General features: G+C 39.7%; 1 protein-coding gene across 1 annotated transcript in view; it reads right to left on the bottom strand.

The window, feature by feature from the left end:
• Positions 1-227: 227 nt before the first annotated feature.
• Positions 228-18784, bottom strand: part of LOC149255801 (zinc knuckle (CCHC-type) family protein) — a 250775-nt gene continuing 232218 nt past the window's right edge. Inside the window, exon 8 of the mRNA XM_089460576.1 lies at positions 228-540. Within this exon, the coding sequence (XP_089316702.1) occupies positions 525-540 (16 nt within the window). The 3' untranslated portion in view covers positions 228-524. The remainder of the gene's footprint in view (positions 541-18784) is intronic.

Raw genomic sequence — 18784 nt, 5'->3', positions numbered from 1 at the left:
CACATCCCTTGCAAACGCCATCATGCACAATTTTGATTTAAGGTACACCTTTAACAAAATCCTTCATTCTAAACAATGATTTATAATAAACATGAGTGTACCTTCGATGCCATGGTTCACAAACATTAGATGTGTTGTGTATAAGGGCTTGGATTGAGTGACCATGGAGATGATATAGGCCTTCAATTCGTACACCAATAACTTTAGCAAATTCAAAGGAGGCTTCCTTCTTCCATACTAGAACTTGTCCATCAAATAAAGCAATTATATGTCCTTTGTCTTCAAGAGATGAAATGGACAACAAATTCTTATTCAAACCAAAAACATATAAAATATTGTTAATAGATACATTACCTCTCAATTTCAATTGGAAGGATGACAAACCAATTCCCTTGACTTCGTATTTTCCATTATCTCCTAGCTCAACCCTTTGAGCTATCTTTTTTTCAACCAACTTAGAGAGGTTTCCGCGACTTCTAGTCATGTTCCTAGAGGCACCATTGTCCACCAACCATATTTCATCATCACTTACAATGGAACCTGTAAAATCATAATAAAACGAGTATTCATCATTAGAATTTCTCTTTCTAGGCCTCCTCTTATGTGAGGATTCATCAAGGTTAGTTGCAGAAGCATGATGCTTCCTTTCATCTTTCGATCATCATTCCTTTTATAATCATCCCTTTGAGAATCATTATTCCTTTGATAATCATCCCTTTGAGAATCATTCCTTTGATGGTAGTTATTTTTATAGTGACCATATTCTTGGCAACATAAGCATTGAACATTTTGATGGAATTGTTGTCATTGATGGCAAAGGAACAGCACAAGAGCGGCAAAAGAGCTGCAAAGGCATAGGAGAAGCAAGGAATTGACAACAAGAGATGAAGGTGATGGCAAAGGAACAACAAAGGGTAAAGGAGCAAGAAAATATGGTGGCACAGGTATTGTTGATGGCACACTTGTATTGATACAAACATTGTTATACCTTGGAGATAAAGAAGAACATATTGGTATGCTTGGTATGCTTGTTATGTTTTGTGTAAGGTTGATTTGAAGACTGGCTTGGTTGAGCTAAATTGTTGTGATGCAAGGAAAAGGCAAGACTCCATGACATCAAAGGAAATACAAAGACATGATGCAAGGCAAGGCAAGATGGAAGGCAAAGTCAAAGACATGGAAAAATATTGTGATGTAGGGATATTTGAATATGAATGCAATATTGTATTATTGCATATTATTTATTTATTTTATTGACATGAAGAATATGAATCCATGACATTTGGATATGATGAAATTCATTTTATGCATTTTAATATTCAAGAGTTTAACCAGTTTTGGAATTGAAGAGATGCCTTTGGAATGCAAAGAGACAAGTTTTGTCATTTCATATTTGTGTGAGTGGAACAAAAACATCCATTAAAATTCATTTATAAATTTATGCAAGGTTGGAGAGATTGTTGGTTAGAGTGTTAGAGAATGTGAGAATTGATTGAGATCTTATGCATTAGTTACATGGAACATATAGAGCAGATGTGATGCAGATTTAAGGAGAAGAAGAATCAAAATCAGAGATGGATATATGCATAACTGTAGAGGTAAACCAACATATTGTTTTCATTTTGCATGAAGGGATTGGGGTCTCCTTTCAAGTTGTGCCTTGATAAATATCAAGTTAGAGCCTGTTGAGGTAGAAGCCTCTTGTGGGTTGTAGCCTGCAAAAAACATATGGGAGTTGGAGTTTCCTTGCATGTTGTAGCTTGCAGAAAATTGAGGTGGTAGCATCATGTAGGTTGGAGCCTACAGAAAATTAGATGTAATAAGGGAGTAGGAGCTTGTCTTTGCATCACAACAATAAAAAATTGTGGTTTTCTCCCTTTAAGGGTTTCCACTTATATATGGTGTCCATATTGCTTTATTTTATGTGTTGATGTGATGTTATGGTTTATGTATTACTTTTGGTTCACATATTCAATTTATTGGTCATTATGTGTTAAGTTGCTCATTTAAAACTTCAGTTAATGAGTTTTAAAGAAAATAGATTAATGTCCATGAATGTACTAAACTAATTCACCCCACCCCCCGCCCTCAGTTTAGTCAAGTTTTCATCAATTGGTATTACAGTCGGTTCCTTATCTGTAAGCCTAACATGTTGAAGGTAGATTTGGTGAAGTCATGGATTATCAAGGTGGACATGTGCTAAGTGAAACACACTTTCATGAATGCAGAGATAAGTAAAATATGAACTGATATGTTATGGACCTAGTGTACGGAAACTATTATGTGATGATTACTATAAAGACTCTCCCTCTGTGCAAGAGAAACAATGGAATGCTAAGGAAAAATGTGTTATGTATAATAATATTCATAATAAGGATCTTGATACAATAATAGATTTAAATTCTTCTAAAGAAATATGGGATAGGTTGCAACTCATTCATGAAGGAGAGACTAGTAGCGCTAATACAAAAAAGAGAAGAGAAAGAAGAATAAGAAAAATCTCTATAAAAAGGAAAGTGTTCAGTCAAATGAGGTCTATGCTAGTGTGAATCGACTTGATTTCCAAGAAGAAAATATAGTTGAAGAACAAGCTAATCTTGGCATAGCCTTGACTAAAATAGAAAGATTGAAGAATGAAACCAAAGACTTGAATAAACTTATGCAGATATGTGATGAGAGAGAGCATGAGTACAAGGAATAAATTGTTAATGTGAAGACACAAATTGAAGAGGCAAGGAGAATAGAAGGGATGATGAGTAGAAAGCTAAAGGAGAAAGAGGTACAATGTGAAAGATTAAACTCTAAGATGGTCTTACCTAGAAGTGAGTTAGATGAAAAGAAAACATTGTACAAAAACCTAGAAGAGGATATTGTCTCTATGAAAGACTCAGAGGAGTCAGTCATTAAAGAGGACATTGCACCAAAAAGACCTACAGAAGAAGAAGTCAGCTACAACATGATTTGTAACGAAGCAAACGAAAACAAGCAGTAGCATCAAGAGCTAAAGAATAATATGAAGAAATGGTCATTTGCAAAAAGGTCAGTTCCTCTTGGAGATAAATTGAGCAAATTTGGAAGATCTCAAAGGAGATTATTTGTTCCTTTGAAAAATATGAAGTGTTTTTCTTGCCATGAACTTGACACTTTGCAGCAAAATGTACGACAAAGAAAATCAATTTTAATAAGCAAAAGATGTAGCAAATGAGAAGGCTCCGTCAAGCAAGCAAACAAAGAATACATCCATTCACCAGGTAACACAATTCATGTCTATTGAGTGTAAAATGTATGTAAAAAAAAGTATAAATGACTCAAGAAAGCACACACCATTTGTTTCATTCCTTGGCCATATAAAATGTTATTTGTGTAGCAATCTTGGCCATATGGCCAAAGATTGCAAACTACTATATACCATAAATAGTTCTAAAAAGAAAATAGAAGCAACTCCAAGCAGACCAGACAATGAGCTAAAAGGAAATGTAGACAACAACAGAAGGAAACCAACTAAGGTATGGAAGAGGAAGAAAAAGGAGCAGCTTCAAGACTTCAATAGCAAAATGATGTCTCAAGGGGAGTTGCTCAAAAAAGCAAAAGAAGAATTCATCTGTCTCAATAGTATAATGGCACTATATCACATATGTTGAAGTCTCTGCAATAACACTTTAATGAGAAAGATGACCATGAAGAGAATCAAATTCAAAGGCTAATAAGAACACAAAATGCAAATATTTTCAGAACAAAGAGAAAAGGAGTCTTCATTGTAATATCCTAGATGTGCAAGCAGAAGAGAAGAGTTGGTCAGTGTTTGTTAATCTTCATACTTCGTGACCATGCTGAGAATTTATTATGATCACTAATATTTAGTGGGAAACAAGAGACTTCAACATTTGCAAATGAGTGTATTGGAAGCTCCCTAAAGCTATGTTATGTACTATTAGAGGCAATGGAAGGCAACACCATGATCAATCTCTTCCATTCTATTAACCCTACTTGAATCATTAGAGTCTCTAGTGGAAAATACACCTAATATCTAGAATTTTAATCTTAGCAAAAAACATCACATTACTAGCCATGGCCGAATTAAAACCACATAAATGGCCTTAACCTAATAATAGAGAAGATGGACAGATTTGTGGAGAAAGAAGCAGTGATACACAAGATTATTGTTTTCACTTTGTACAAACAACCAAGAATGCTCTATACAAGTGGATCTACATCAAACATGGCTCATCACACTACACACGGCAGACAATGCAACAAATATGAAAAATAAGGAGGATTCCCTTGAACTCAAGGCGAAGATATGATATGAATCCATTACTGAATTTGAACATCTCATGTCAGTATGCTATTGTTGTTGCGCATACCGTTGTCGTGCACGCAAACAACTTCTTCTTATTTCTTAGTATTCAACTAGCTCGGATTGTTCAAACTACAACCCTACGGAATGAGTTGGGGATGAAAAAAAAATAAACCACAGTTGTTGTTTAGACAGTATTGGCATTGAAGATATGAAAAGACATTGTAAGCAAAGACAAGGTCGATTCACTATCAAAGCATGCTTGTCATCCTAGTTTGGAAGACTCTGTAATGGGAAAGCAAGGAGATATGAGACAAAGCTTGCGATTCTACAGTGATATTTAGGGGGCATAACCTATTGTAGCATTGTTTGAGAATGCTTTAGCATAACATCCACTATCAAAATTTAAGACATAATGGTTGAATCCAGATCCCAAGCAGTACAGCTAATCAATGGACTGAACAATTATCACAACAAAGAGATAATTTGATTTTGCCTTTGCATATGGGAAAACAAGACAGTCGCAAAGCGAGATGGAATACAATAAAGAATCGATGAATTTGACCAGAATTTTATGGCTGAATTTCATTATTTTAAAAATCAAATTAATCATCTCGACTCTCACATGGATGCTACTTTTGAAAAATAATGAGTGATCTGATACCTGTCGACTAATAGAATTGGACGTTATGACAGAAAACAAATAGAAATGCCGGATGCCGGACCTGATATTGACATGAGCAATATCGTTGCATCGTTGCAAACCAAAGAATCCATGGAGACAGCGCTATGTCAACCTATGCGTTATTGGAACATTATAGATGCTTTTTGGTGTATATTATAATGCACTGGCGTTCTTAATAACATATATATGCGTTGGTGCAGGATTAATACATTATGATAGCATCTACAACATTATAACGATATATGATCATTACATGGTTGGTGTGGCAGCGTTGGTTATATTGTCGTTTGTGACAGCACTAAATGTGTGCAGCATTATTGGCAATGTTTAATTTGAGCAGTGTTGAAGCAGCATTAATATATCGGTGACAACGTTAATTATTACATATTGGAAGCTTCTCAAGCCTGGATGGAACACCGTGGTTCGACCGTTACAATATGGCATGCTTATCAATCCGGTTATATTTGAATTAGGGTTATTGCATACATCATATTGTGGTTGATATATTCATTTATATGGTGGCATATCGGGGAAGCCTTATTGTATCACGGTGGATATTCCAGTATAGTATTACACTGTTGTTACAATGCTTATTATGGTGCAATATCATTTCAGGTATTGACATGTGCACTGGAATATGTATGTGATATATGGGTGGGATCATTGCCCAGAATATATATGCAGCGTTGAGGATGGTGTGCACGGTGTGCATTCAATGGCTAATTTATATGGTTGATTCTGATTACCTTATAATTCTGCTTATGTGAAAGCTTAAAATACGAATTATATTTGACCACCACAAAATCCTTGATCGTTTATCGTGCTCAAATTGCATAGGATGATTCTTTTATACAATGTGATGACTGATGCCACAAATTATACAACCAGATTATCATGATCGTGCTCGGACAATCTGATATATTCTGATGTATACAACACAGAGATAGTTGGGTAAAGAGGTTAAACTATTGAGTATTAGCCTTGCATTCAACTCACAACAATAGGGAATGCTAGCGCAACAGACAACGGAGGGACGTTGAGAGTTGGCATGGGAATGTCGACATTGATAAAGTCATTGTTTTGGTGTTGGATGCCCCTTGCTCATCATGTCACAACTAACTGGAGTGCAAAATCTTTTGTCCTATTTGAAGGTCTTTGATCCATTAAGAAGGCTTATAACAGTAGAATATCCTTAATAATCATAATCATGATGAAGACGACACATTTGGTTTCCATGTACTGTTGAGCTGAAAGCGTGCAAGCATAAGAGTTGGTTTTTGTTTGCTAATCTTCATGCTACGTAAATGTGAAATCATATGCAAGTTTCACATTCATGATGTCAAATTCCTTGAAGAAAGTTATGTGAATTGTGAAGCATGTTTTAAGACAACACATTTTTTTTCTCTTATCTCATATTACGCAAACACATATGTTTTTAGGTTTTGTGCCCTAACAATGGTGGAAAAGATTAATCTTAACATTATAAGTCAATATTTATTTGTATGAGAGTTGTGGATACCAGAATTTCGTACTTGGATGTCCGTTCTTGAATGATGAAGATTGTGAGATTCAACCCATGGGAGCGTCTTTTTAAACAAACAAAAGGATGCTACCCATGCTGAGGTCGTTTTTCTTTCCTCCCTGCACGAAAGATGAGATGCATCATAATTAAAGGATGAGAAGATACTTCATGGTCGAGATTTTTAAAGAAAACTGGTATTTTGGGCGCGGAAGGCCTATTGATCTGCTCATGAAATATGTTGTTCAAATTCGACGATCTTGCATCACAAAATTTTATCAGATAATCGGATAGTGGAGTAAAGAGGCAATTTGTTTGTGGGAGTATAGTCGGATACTTGATGGCAATGTGACTGTGGAAGTATAGAGGCGTTTCCTAAATCATAGGCACTTTATACCCTCCAAGTGGACTTCCTTTTCACAAGGAAACAAGTTGCTTCTTCAGTTTCAACGTGCTGGTGTCGATGGGATTCTTTTTAATTATATGATGCAAATTCCATCTAACCAAAAGGTGTAGAAACCAGGGAAGAACGTGTGCAGCAGAATATCGTTGGGAGGAGGTGGAGAGTCATTGTATTCTCTTTATCTGGCTGGGGAGAAGAAAAAAGAGCCAAAAGGTGGGACGATGAAAAAAAAAATGAAAGATAAGAATGTGAAAAAAAAAGGCAGAAGAGTACATTTTTGTTGCTGTTGAAGACAAAGCTCATCCACAAACTGAGGAGATACATGTAAAGTTGGAGGAATTCATAAGTATATATTTGACATAAGATCATCGACAACCTTCTCTCTGATTATTGCTACACTGCCATCACATTTATCTGCAACAATATTGTGCAAGAGATTGTTGATTGATCATGATTCATAATAGCCACTATGTTAAAATTGTCAACTAGGGCCAAACTCCATGTGGGTCATCTTATTTATGGCAGCTGATATTTTTCTTGGATCCCTCTCATCGAGAGATGTAGGATTGATTTAAAGATCATATGCTTCCAATAAGTATTCATGGAGTTATGAATTTTTTTGCGTCCAGCAACCAAATAAACCCCACATGTGGTCAACGTTTTAGTATAAATAGAAGTGGCCTTCAAGTCATTTCAACACACTTGGGATCTCTTCCTCTCTCTACTTGTCTTTGGGTTTTAGTAGGAGGAGAAATCCTAAGGAATAACGTTGCCTTAATCCAAAGGGCAGAAAGACGGAAAAGCCGAAAAGTGGGAAATGCCAGAAAAGCCGAAACTGCCAGAAAATCCAGAAATGTCAGAAAATCCGAAACTACCAGAAACGCTGAAAAAGTCGGAAAAGCCGAAAATGTCGGAACTGTCGGAACTACCGTGACTGCCGGAACTGTCGGGAACCACCGGAACTGCCGGGAATAGCCGGAATTCCCAGAACTGCGAGGAACTGCCGAAACAGTGGGAGCATTTGTCTCCGAATGAGAGCAGCATGCAAGGAACAACTAACTAACATTGGGATAGTTATATGGTACTTAGCAGCAAATACACCAAGCATGCAATGTTACAGCTGGCATGCAAGGGACAACTAGCATGCAACAACAAGCATGCTAGGGACAACAAGCAAGCAAGGTGGAGCGAAAACGTAGGTCAAGATGGCAACATGGTGCAGCAATGGCACATAATGCAGTACAGTGATGGGTACAGTCATGATTAATGAAGCGTGATGAGATGCAGCATAGTGATGATGGGTGCAGCGTGGTGCAGTGCAGTGAGGTGCAGCATGATGACAAAATGCAGCACAACGATAGGTGAAGGAGTCACCTTGGAGAATTAGTTGAAGCAGCATGTCTTCAACTGATCTCATGCATCATCTTCTTAGAGATGATCTATGCTCTTATCTAGAAAGTCAAAGTGTTGACTTCTGTTGTAAACGTACTATCTCTCTCTCTCTCTCTGTTGAACTATTGAAGAACATATAAGAAGAATTGATCAAGGGTTTCCCCACATTGGGATTTGTCCTGGCTAGCGCCACATATTGTGTCCTCTTGTCTTGGCTTGTCTTCTGCGATTTATGTTTTATGCTCTATCTGCAGTTTACTTTAATGTTGATGTGATTGCTAATCTGGAAAAGATATGGAGCTAACTGTGAAAATTGAAATAAATTGCTTTAAGCATAGAACATACCTAAAATTAACATGGTATCAGAGTTGAGGTGAAGACAATGCCCAAGCAAGAGTGAAAGAGCAATCACCGAAGACAGTTGGAAAAGGACAAAAGGATCAGTGGATTCCTCATCCCTCTTCAAATTCACCAAGGGTGAAGTCGAAATAGAGAATATTATCAGAATGGTGCAGCGGAATATGGCCTACCTAAAGATCACTTCATTAGAAGACCGGATCTCAGGGTGGAAAGAAAGGTAGATAACTAGTTCGGCCATTATGCGAAGGAGTGTCGAATGGTAGGGACACATCACTTGATGATGATAACAATCATTCCAGGGACATCTTCAATGATCAAAGGAATGACAGGTAATGCAGGTCATCAAGGAAATGGCTAACTCTTCATAGAAAACAAGGAACCCCAGGTATGAAGAATCAAATGTTGTTTCTAATAAGATAAAGAAGCGTTATCTTGTATTGGCCCTCTTCTTCAGATTCTTTGGGAATATGTCTTATAGATTGTAGTGCTTCAAGGCACTTTATCGGATATATGGGTGCACTCTCTAATTTGGTAGAAATGGAAACAATCGTGGGATTATACTTGGAGTCGATGCCACCTATCCCGGAAAGGGTGTAGGGAATGTTAACTCTCAATTGAATAAGGGTAACTTGATTCGTTTACAGAATCTCTTTTATGTACCTGATTGCAAGAAGAACTTGGTGTCCATCTTGGAAATGGAAGTCAAAGGTTTCAGGGTGGCATTCATCGATGGAAAGGTACGTGTTAAAAAATATAATTTTCAAAGATGCTTTTCTCATGGGTTCAGGGTTGGCAATTTGTATCAAGTTGCAGGATGGTCCATTGGGGATCATGTCAATTGACATATCACATCTATAACACTGGAGGTCTACCTATGGGGCCCTACCTGATGTGAGTCAAATGGTGATAGGGATGTCTGAATTCAAGTAGAGCATGAAGGTACATGTCTGAGATGTACCGAAGGAAAATCTTATAAGGGGACCATTCCCCTCATGCAGCAGGTCCACAAATTTGGAACAACCCTATGAGTTTGAGATTCATGATCGGGAATTTCATGTATACAGGTGGAAGAAAGCCCTCGATGGCTTGAAGCAAAACACCCCGGGTGTAGTATGAGAGGATTGATAGTTGTCTGATGAAGCTGAGATTCACTAGGAGTGAAACCAATCCAAACCATTACCCGAAGGTTGTGGATGATAAACCTCTCATACCGGCACCTTATGAGGATGATCGATTTCTGACAGGTGCATACCTTCTCATTTGTAGAAGTAAGAGGGAGTTGGATTCCAGATGTGGAATGATAAACTGCAAGCCTATGACTACCTCGAGGATCTTAACTTTCAGAAGTTATAACGTAGTGATGTCAGACCGAATTTGGGAAATGCCTCTGAGTTTCATAAACTCATTCACGTTGATGTTCTTGGTGAACTTCCGTCTGGACATATGTTTTGCAGTCAGCATGGTGAGCTCATATTTGGTTGAGCCTCACTGGATTGGTGCCAAGAATCTTCTGAGATATCTTCGGGGCACAATCTCTCATGGATTGAGATACACTGCCGGAAATATGAAACTACATGATTATTTGAATGTTGGCTGGGCAGGTAGTGTGGAGGATCACTAGAGAACTTCTCAGTGCTAGTTCTCTTTGGATTCCACTTCGATATCATGGATGAGCAGGAAGCAGAAGTCGGTTGCTATAAGCACCACCGAGACCGAATACATAGCTACGAGTATGATCTCGTGTGAAGCTGCATGGTTGCAGAAGCTCTTAAGTGAGTTGTTTGTACACATGATGAATACCACTGTGATTCTCCGTGACAACCAGAGGGGGGATTCGATTATTGAGGAATCCTGTATTCGATGATTGCTCCATCAGATAGACATTAGATACTACCTTATCTGCGATATGGTAAGTCAATGAGTGACGAGGCTCCATCGCATTGAGACTGATCTACAGGTTGCAGACATTTTGTCAAAGCCCCGGGAAAGGTCAAATCTGTGACTTTCCCGAATGACTTGGAGTCGTTGAGAGACCTTCTTATGAGTGGTATGAGACACTCACTTGTGACACTGATCTGGGATCAATGAAATTGATCTAGGATCAGTATGAGTGGTTTGAGACACTCTCTTGTGATATTGATCTAGGATCAATAAAACTGACTTCGGGTCAGTAAGAGTGATGTGACACACTCTCTTTAGATGAAACTGACTTCGGGTCAGTAGAGAATGGTATGAGACATTCTCGATCAATTCTTCTTGTTCATGGTTCAGCAGAGCAGAGCTCAGTAAATCAAAGCAGAGCAGTGCAGGGCATTGATGGCAGAGATAGTATAGTCGGACATATGGATCAACGGATGGAGTTTTCCCTAGTTGAGAGGGAGCGTTAAAATTGGAAACTATGGCCAAACTCCATGTGGGTCATCTTATTTATGGCAGCAGATATTTTTCTTGGATCCCTCTCATCGATAGGTGTAGGATTGATCTAAAGATCATCCGATTCCGATAAGTATTCATGGAGTTATGAATTTATTTGCGTTATAAGACAATTCGTCAAGGTCGGCTAGCAACCAAATAAACCCCACATGTGCTCAATGTTTTAGTATAAATAGAGGTGGCCTTCAAGTCATTTCAACACACTTGGGATCTCTTCCTCTCTCTACTTGTCTTTGGGTTTTAGTAGGAGGAGAGATCCTAAGGAATAATGTTGCCTTGATCCAGAGGGCAGAAAGCCGGAACTGCCGGAAAAGCCGAAAAAGACGGAACTGCCGGAAAAGACGGAACTGCCAGAAAAGCGGAAAATTCGGAACTCCTGGAAAAGCTGGAACTACTAGAAAAGCCAGAAAAGCCGGAAATGCCGGAAAAGATGGAACTGCCAGAAAAGACGAAAAAGCTATAAAAGCCAGAACTGCAGGAAAAACCGGAAATGTCAGAAAAGCCGAAACTGCCAGAAAAGCTGAAAAAGTCGGAAAAGCCAGAAATGCCGGAATTGCCGGAACTGTTGGGACTACCGGAACTGCCGGGAACAACCGGAACTATCGGAACTACTAGGAACAGCCAAAATTACTAGAACTGCTGGGAACTGCCGAAACAGCCGGAACATCTATCTCCGAAGGAGAGCAGCATGCAAGGGACAGCTAACTAACATTGGGATAGTTGTATGGTACTTAGTAGCAAATACACCAAGCATGCAATGTTACAGCTAGCATGCAAGGGACAACTAGGATGCAACAACAAGCATGCTAAGGACAATAAGCATGCTAGGGACAACAGGCAAGCAAGGGACAACAAGCAAGCAAGGTGCAGCCAACACATAGGTCAGGATGGAAACATGGTGTAGCAATGGCACATAATGCAGTACAGTGATGGGTACAGTCATGATTAATGAAGCGTGATGAGATGCAGCATAGTGATGATAAGTGCAGCATGGCGCAACGCGGTGAGGTGCAGCATGATGACGAAATGTAGCACAATGATAGGTGAAGGAGTCACCTTGGAGAATTAGTTGAAGCAGCATGGCTTCAACTGATCTCATGTATCATCTTCATAGAGATGATCTATGCTCTTATCTAGATAAGTCAAAGTGTTGACTTCTGTTGTAAACGTACTATCTCTCTCTCTCTCTCTCTCTCTCTCTCTCTGTTGAAGTATTAAAGAACATATAAGAATAATTGATCAAGGGTTTCCCCACATTGGGGTTTGTCTCTGGCTAGCGCCACATCTTGTGTCCTCTTGTCTTGGCTTGTCTTCTGCGATTTATGTTTTATGTTCTATCTGCGGTTTACTTTAATGTTGATGTGATTGCTACTCTGGAAAAGATATGGAGATAACTGTGAAAATTGAAATAAATTGCTCTAATCATAGCACATACCTAAAATTAACATGGTATCATAGCTGAGGTGAAGACAATGCCCAAGCAAGAGTGAAAGAGCAATCACCAAAGACAGTTGGGAAAGGACAAAAGGATCAGTGGATTCCTCATCCCTCTTCAAATTCACCAAGGGTGAAGTCAAAGCAGAGAATATTATCATAATGGTGCAGCGAAATATGGCCTACCTAAAGATCACTTCATTGGAAGACCGGATCCTAGGGTGGAAGGAAAGGCAGATAACTAGTTCGGCCATTATGCGAAGGAGTCTCCAAATGGCAGGGACACATCACTTGATAATGACAACAATCATTCCAGGGACATCTTCAATGATCAAAGGAATGACAGGTAATGCAGGTCATCAAGGAAATGGCTGACTCTTCATAGAAAGCAAGGAACCCCAGGTATGAAGAATCAAATGTTGTTTCTAATAAGATAAAGAAGCATTATCTTGTATTGGCCCTCTCCTTCAGATTCTTTGGGAATCTGGCTTATAGATTGTAGTGCTTCAAGGCACTTCATCGATTAGATGGGTGCACTCTCTAATTTTGTAGAGATGGAAACAATCATGGGATTATACTTGGAGCCGATGCCACCTATCCCGGAAAGGGTGTAGGGAATGTTAACTCTCAATTGAATAAGGGTAACTCGATTCATTTACATAATCTCTTTTATGTACCTGATTGCAAGAAGAACCTGGTGTCCATCTCGGAAATGGAAGTCAAAGGTTTCAGGGTGGCATTCATCGATGGAAAGGTACGTATTAGAAAATATAATTTTCAAAGATGCTTTTTCTCATGGGTTCAGGGTTGGCAATTTTTATCAAGTTACAGATGGTCCATTAGGGATCATGTCAATTGACATAATCGCATCTATAACACCAGAGGTCTACCTATGGGGCCCTACCTGATGTGATTCAAATGGTTATAGGGATGCCTGAATTCAAGAAGAGCATGAAGGTGCATGTCTGAGATGTACCGAAGGTAAATCTTATAAGGGGGCCATTCCCCTCATGCAGCAGGTCCACAGGTTTGGAACAACCCGAGGAGTTTGAGATTCATGATCGGGAATCTCATGTATACAAGTGGAAAAAAGCCCTCAATGGCTTGATGCAAAACACCCCGGGCGTAGTATGAGAGGGTTGATAGTTGTCTGATGAAGCTGAGATTCACTATGAGTGAAACCGATCCAAACCATTACCGGAAGGTTGTGGATGATAGACCTCTCATACCGGCACCTTATGAGGACGACCTATTTCTGACAGGTGCAGACCCTCTCATTTGTAGAAGTAAGAGGGAGTTGGATTCCGGATGTGGAATGATAAACTGCAAGCCTGTGACTACCTCAAGGATCTTAACTTTCAGAAGTTACATGGTAGTGATGTCGGGCCAGATTTGGGAAATGCCTCTGAGTTTCATAAACTCATTCGCGTTGATGTTCTTGGTGAACTTCCATCCGGACATATGTTTTGCAGTTAGCATGGTGAGCTCATATTTGGTTGAGCCTCACTGGATTGGTGCCAAGAATCTTCTAAGATATCTTCAAGGCACAATCTCTCATGGATTGAGATACACTGCCGGAAATATGAAACTGCATGATTATTCGAATGTTGACTGGGCAGGTCGTGTGGAGGATCACTAGAGAACTTCTCAATGCTAGTTCTCTTTGGATTCTACTTCAATATCATGGATGAGCAGGAAGCAAAAGTTGGTTGCTATAAGCACCGCCGAGACTGAATACATAGCTACGAGTATAATCCCGTGTGAAGCTGCATGGTTGCAAAAGCTCTTAAGTGAGTTGTTTGTACACATGATGAATACCACTGTGATTCTCTGTGACAACCAGAGGGGGGATTCGATTATTGAGGAATCCTGTATTCGATGATTGCTCCAACAGATAGACATCAAATACTGCCTTATTTGCGATATGGTAAGTCGATGAGCAAGGAGGCTCCATCGCATTGAGTTTGATGTACAGGTCGCAGACATTTTGTCAAAGCCCCGGGGAAAGGTCAAAGCTGTGACTTTTCCAAACGACTTGGAGTCATTGAGAGACCTTCTTATAAGGGTCCTACATGTTGCATGCATTGAGCTCTAGGAGCTCTGGGTGGCTTGGGGTACTTACTGGAGCAACATACGACCATAGGGCGACTCACCCTCCCTTGGTGGTGCACTATGAATAGGATGATTAGTTCTTCTGTGGGCCGGGATGATTAGTTCTCCCATGGAAACTGTGGAACAGGATGATTAGTTCTCTTGTGGGCCGAGATGATTAGTTCTCCCATGGCAACTGTGGAATAGGATGATTAGTTCTCCTATGGGCCAGGATGATTAGTTCTCTGTGGCATCCACTGACAGGATGATTCGTTCTCCTGTGGACAGGATGATTAGTTCTCCTGTCGAGGCATCCTACCCATGCAGTCTGGGACTCATGGGAAGTACCTCTCATCTGATCAATGAGCAGGCAAATGAGGATAGGGACCATAGTAGTACTATCGATGGACGCATCGTTGTATCTACAATACTCCCTATGATAGGATGACCTCCATTGATCTGGGATCAATGAAACTGATCTGGGATCAGTATGAGTGGTTTGAGACACTCTGTTGTGACGCTGATCTGGGATCAATGAAACTGATCTAGGATCAATGAAACTAATATGGGATTAGTATGAGTGGTATGAGACACTCTCTTGTGACACTGATCTGGGATCAATCAAACTGATCTGGAATCAATATGAGTGGTTTGAGACACTCTCTTGTGATATTGATCTAGGATCAATAAAACTGACTTCAGGTCAGTAAGAGTGATGTGACACACTCTCTGCAGATGAAACTGACTTCGGGTCAGTAGAGAATGGTATGAGACATTCTCGATCAATTCTTCTTCTTCATGGTTCAGCAGAGTAGAGCAAAGCTCAGCAGATCAGAGCAGAGCAAAGCTCATCAAATCAGAGCAGAGTAGAGCAGTGCAGGGCACTGATGTCAGAGATAGTATAGTCGGACATATGGATCAACGGATGGAGTTCTCCCTAGTTGAGAGGGAGTGTTAAAATTGGTAATTAGGGCCAAACTCCATGTGGGTCATCTTATTTATGGTAGCTGATATTTTTCTTGGATCCCTCTCATCGAGAGGTGTAGGATTGAATTTATTTGCGTTATAAGACAATTCGTCAACGTCGGCCAGCAACCAAATAAACCCCACATGTGCTCAACGTTTTAGTGTAAATAGAGGTGGCCTTCAAGTCATTTCAACACACTTGGGATCTCTTCCTCTCTCTACTTGTCTTTGGGTTTTAGTAGGAGGAGAGATCCTAAGGAATAATGTTGCCTTGATCCAGAGGGCAGAACGCCAAAACTACCGGAAAAGTCGGAAAAGCCAGAACTACCGAAAAAGCCAGAAAAATCGGAATTGCTGGAAAAGCCGGAAAAGCCGGAACTGTCGGAAAATCGGGGACTACCGGAAAAGCTGGGATTGCCGGAAATGCCAGAAAAGCCAGAAATTTCGGAAAAGCTGGAACTACCCAAAAAGCTAAAAAAGCCGGAAATGTCGGAAATGCCGGAAATGCCGGGACTGTCGAAACTGCCGAGAACAACCGGAACTATCGGAACTGCCGAGAACAGTCGGAACTGCTAGAAAAGCCGGAAAATCGGAAAAAACGGAAAAGCCAGAACTGCCGGAAAAGTCGTGTTGGCATTATGATACATATGTTGTACTTGATGGCAACCCACTCATCTCAGATGATAAATTATAGTGCAGCAAAGTTCACGCACTTTTATGCAGAGAAAAGTTTATTTCATGTAGAGAAAAGTTCATGCACTTTTATGCAGAGAAAAGTTTATTTCATGTAGAGAAAAGTTCACGCACTTTTATGCAGAGAAAAGTTTATTTCATGTAGAGAAAAGTTCACGCACTTTTATGCAGAGAAAAGTTTATTTCATGTAGAGAAAAGTTCACGCACTTTTATGCAGAGAAAAGTTTATTTCATGGAGAGAAAAGTTCACGCACTTTTATGCAGAGAAAAGTTTATTTCATGTAGAGAAAAAAGTTCACGCACTTTCATGCAGAGAAAAGTCCCTTTCATGAAGAGAAAATTTCACGCACTTTCATGGTTGGCTCATGGTATTAGTCCGACAGCTTTTGATCCTATGGTTTTGGTCCGTGGTATTGCATCCAAAAGTGTTGATCTCACGCACTTTCATGGTTGGTTCATGGTATTAGTCCTATCGTTTTTGATCCTATGGTTTTGGCTCGTGGTATTGCATCCAAAAGTATTGATCTCACGCACTTTCATGGTTGGTTCATGGTATTAGTCCAACAGTTTTTTGATCCTATGGTTTTGGACCGTGGTATTGTGGAAGGCCTAAGACTATAAAAGAGGAAGGAGATCATTTGGCAAAATATCATCGAATGAATTGAATATCTAATAAGTGCTAGATCTGAAATATTTGTGATTGGGTTATGGTGCAGATATGGATCTGAATGAAGGAGGAACCTTAGCGCATAAAGAAGGATAAGTTCTTTTGATGGGTCATAATCTTTATGCTTGAATAATAGTATCTTTGCATGATTTTGATCTGTTATATGAGGCGCATGCTTGATCTATAAATCTGACAATCTGGGTTAATTAGTGTCTGAATATTTGAAAGAATGAATTATCCTTTATAGATCTGCACGCAGGTTTCAGGTTGTTGAAGTAGCGTATATCTTTAAATTATGATCTAGCTGCCTCTGTCTATTGGTGCAGTATTCTGGGTTCAGAATTTGTTGTGTGGTTACTGTTACTGTGTTCTGGGTACAGCTGTCAGAGAAGTGTTTACTTGATTCAGTGCTAATTGGGAAAAGGAGATTGTTTGATGCAGATATACTTGATGATTAATTGATGTTCATGGATCCAGTCTGAAAATTTATGAAACGTGGTCCCTGGAAGAAAGAGAAGGTTGTAGGCCAGCACCTACGTACTAGTATCTTGGCTAGTACAAGAGCTAAGAGGGTTGTAGCTCTCTGCAGGTTGTAGCCTGCGTACTGGTAAAGCACTACACCAGTACAAAATCATTGTAAAAGGAGTTTCTAATTGAAAGAAGATAGAGACATATTGCAGCAGGTGGTTTTCACCCACATTGGGTTTCCACCTTATATCTGGTGTTCTTTTGTGTGACTATTTGCTTTTCTTGTTCCTGCTCATTATTTTATGATACTGACATACAAAGTAATGATCAACATTTGAAGAATTATTCAAAGTATAAATAAGGAAGATAGATTGAAAAGAATTTGATAATACTGATTCACCCCCCCCTCTCAGTATTATTTTCAACAAGTCGGGACTGCCGGAAAAGCCGAAAATTGTCGGAAAAGCCGAAAATTGTCGAAAAAGCCGAAATTGCCAAAAAAGCTGAAAAAGCCGGAAACGCCGGAATTTTCGAAACTGTCGGGACTGTCGAAACTTCTGAGAACAACCGAAACTATCGGAATTGCCGGGAACAGCCGGAACTACCGAGAACTGCCAAAACAGCCGAAGCATCTATCTCCGAAGGAGAGCAGCATGCAAGGGACAGCTAACTAACATTGGGATAGTTGTATGGTACTTAGCGGCAAATACACTAAGCATGCAATGTTACAACTAGCAAGCAAGGGACAACTAGCATGCAACAACAAGCATGCTAAGGACAACAAGCATGCTAGGGACAACAAGCAAGCAAGGGACAACAAGCAAGCAAGGTGCAGCAAGAACATAGGTCAGGATGGCAACATGGTGCAGCAATGGCACATAATGCAGTACAGTGATGGGTACAGTCATGATTAATGAAGCGTGATGAGATGCAGCATAGTGATGATGGGTGCAGCGCGGTGAGGTGCAGCATGATGACGAAATGCAGCACAACGATAGGTGAAGTAGTCACCTTGGAGAATTAGTTGAAGCAACATGTCTTCAACTGATCTCATGTATCATCTTCTTAGAGATGATCTATGCTCTTATATAGATAAGTCAAAGTGTCGACTTCTATTGTAAACGTACTATCTCTCTCTCTCTCTCTGCTGAACTATTGAAGAACATATAAGAAGAATTGATCAAGGGTTTCCCCACATTGGGGTTTGTCCCTGGCTAACGCCACATCTTGTGTCCTCTTGTCTTGGCTTGTCTTCTGCGATTTATGTTTATGTTCGTCTTGGCTTGTCTTCTGCGATTTATGTTTATGTTTTATCTATGATTTACTTTAATGCTGATGTGATTGCTAATCTGGGAAAGGTATGGAGCTAATTGTG

The sequence above is a fragment of the Pinus tabuliformis genome, chromosome 7, assembly GCF_031772625.1.
Source record: "Pinus tabuliformis cultivar Carrire ecotype Pingquan chromosome 7, CPIR1, whole genome shotgun sequence".
In the NCBI taxonomy this organism is placed as follows: domain Eukaryota; kingdom Viridiplantae; phylum Streptophyta; class Pinopsida; order Pinales; family Pinaceae; genus Pinus; species Pinus tabuliformis.
The sequence above is the reverse complement of the archived record's forward strand: the minus strand, read 5'-3'. Positions and strand labels throughout refer to the sequence as shown.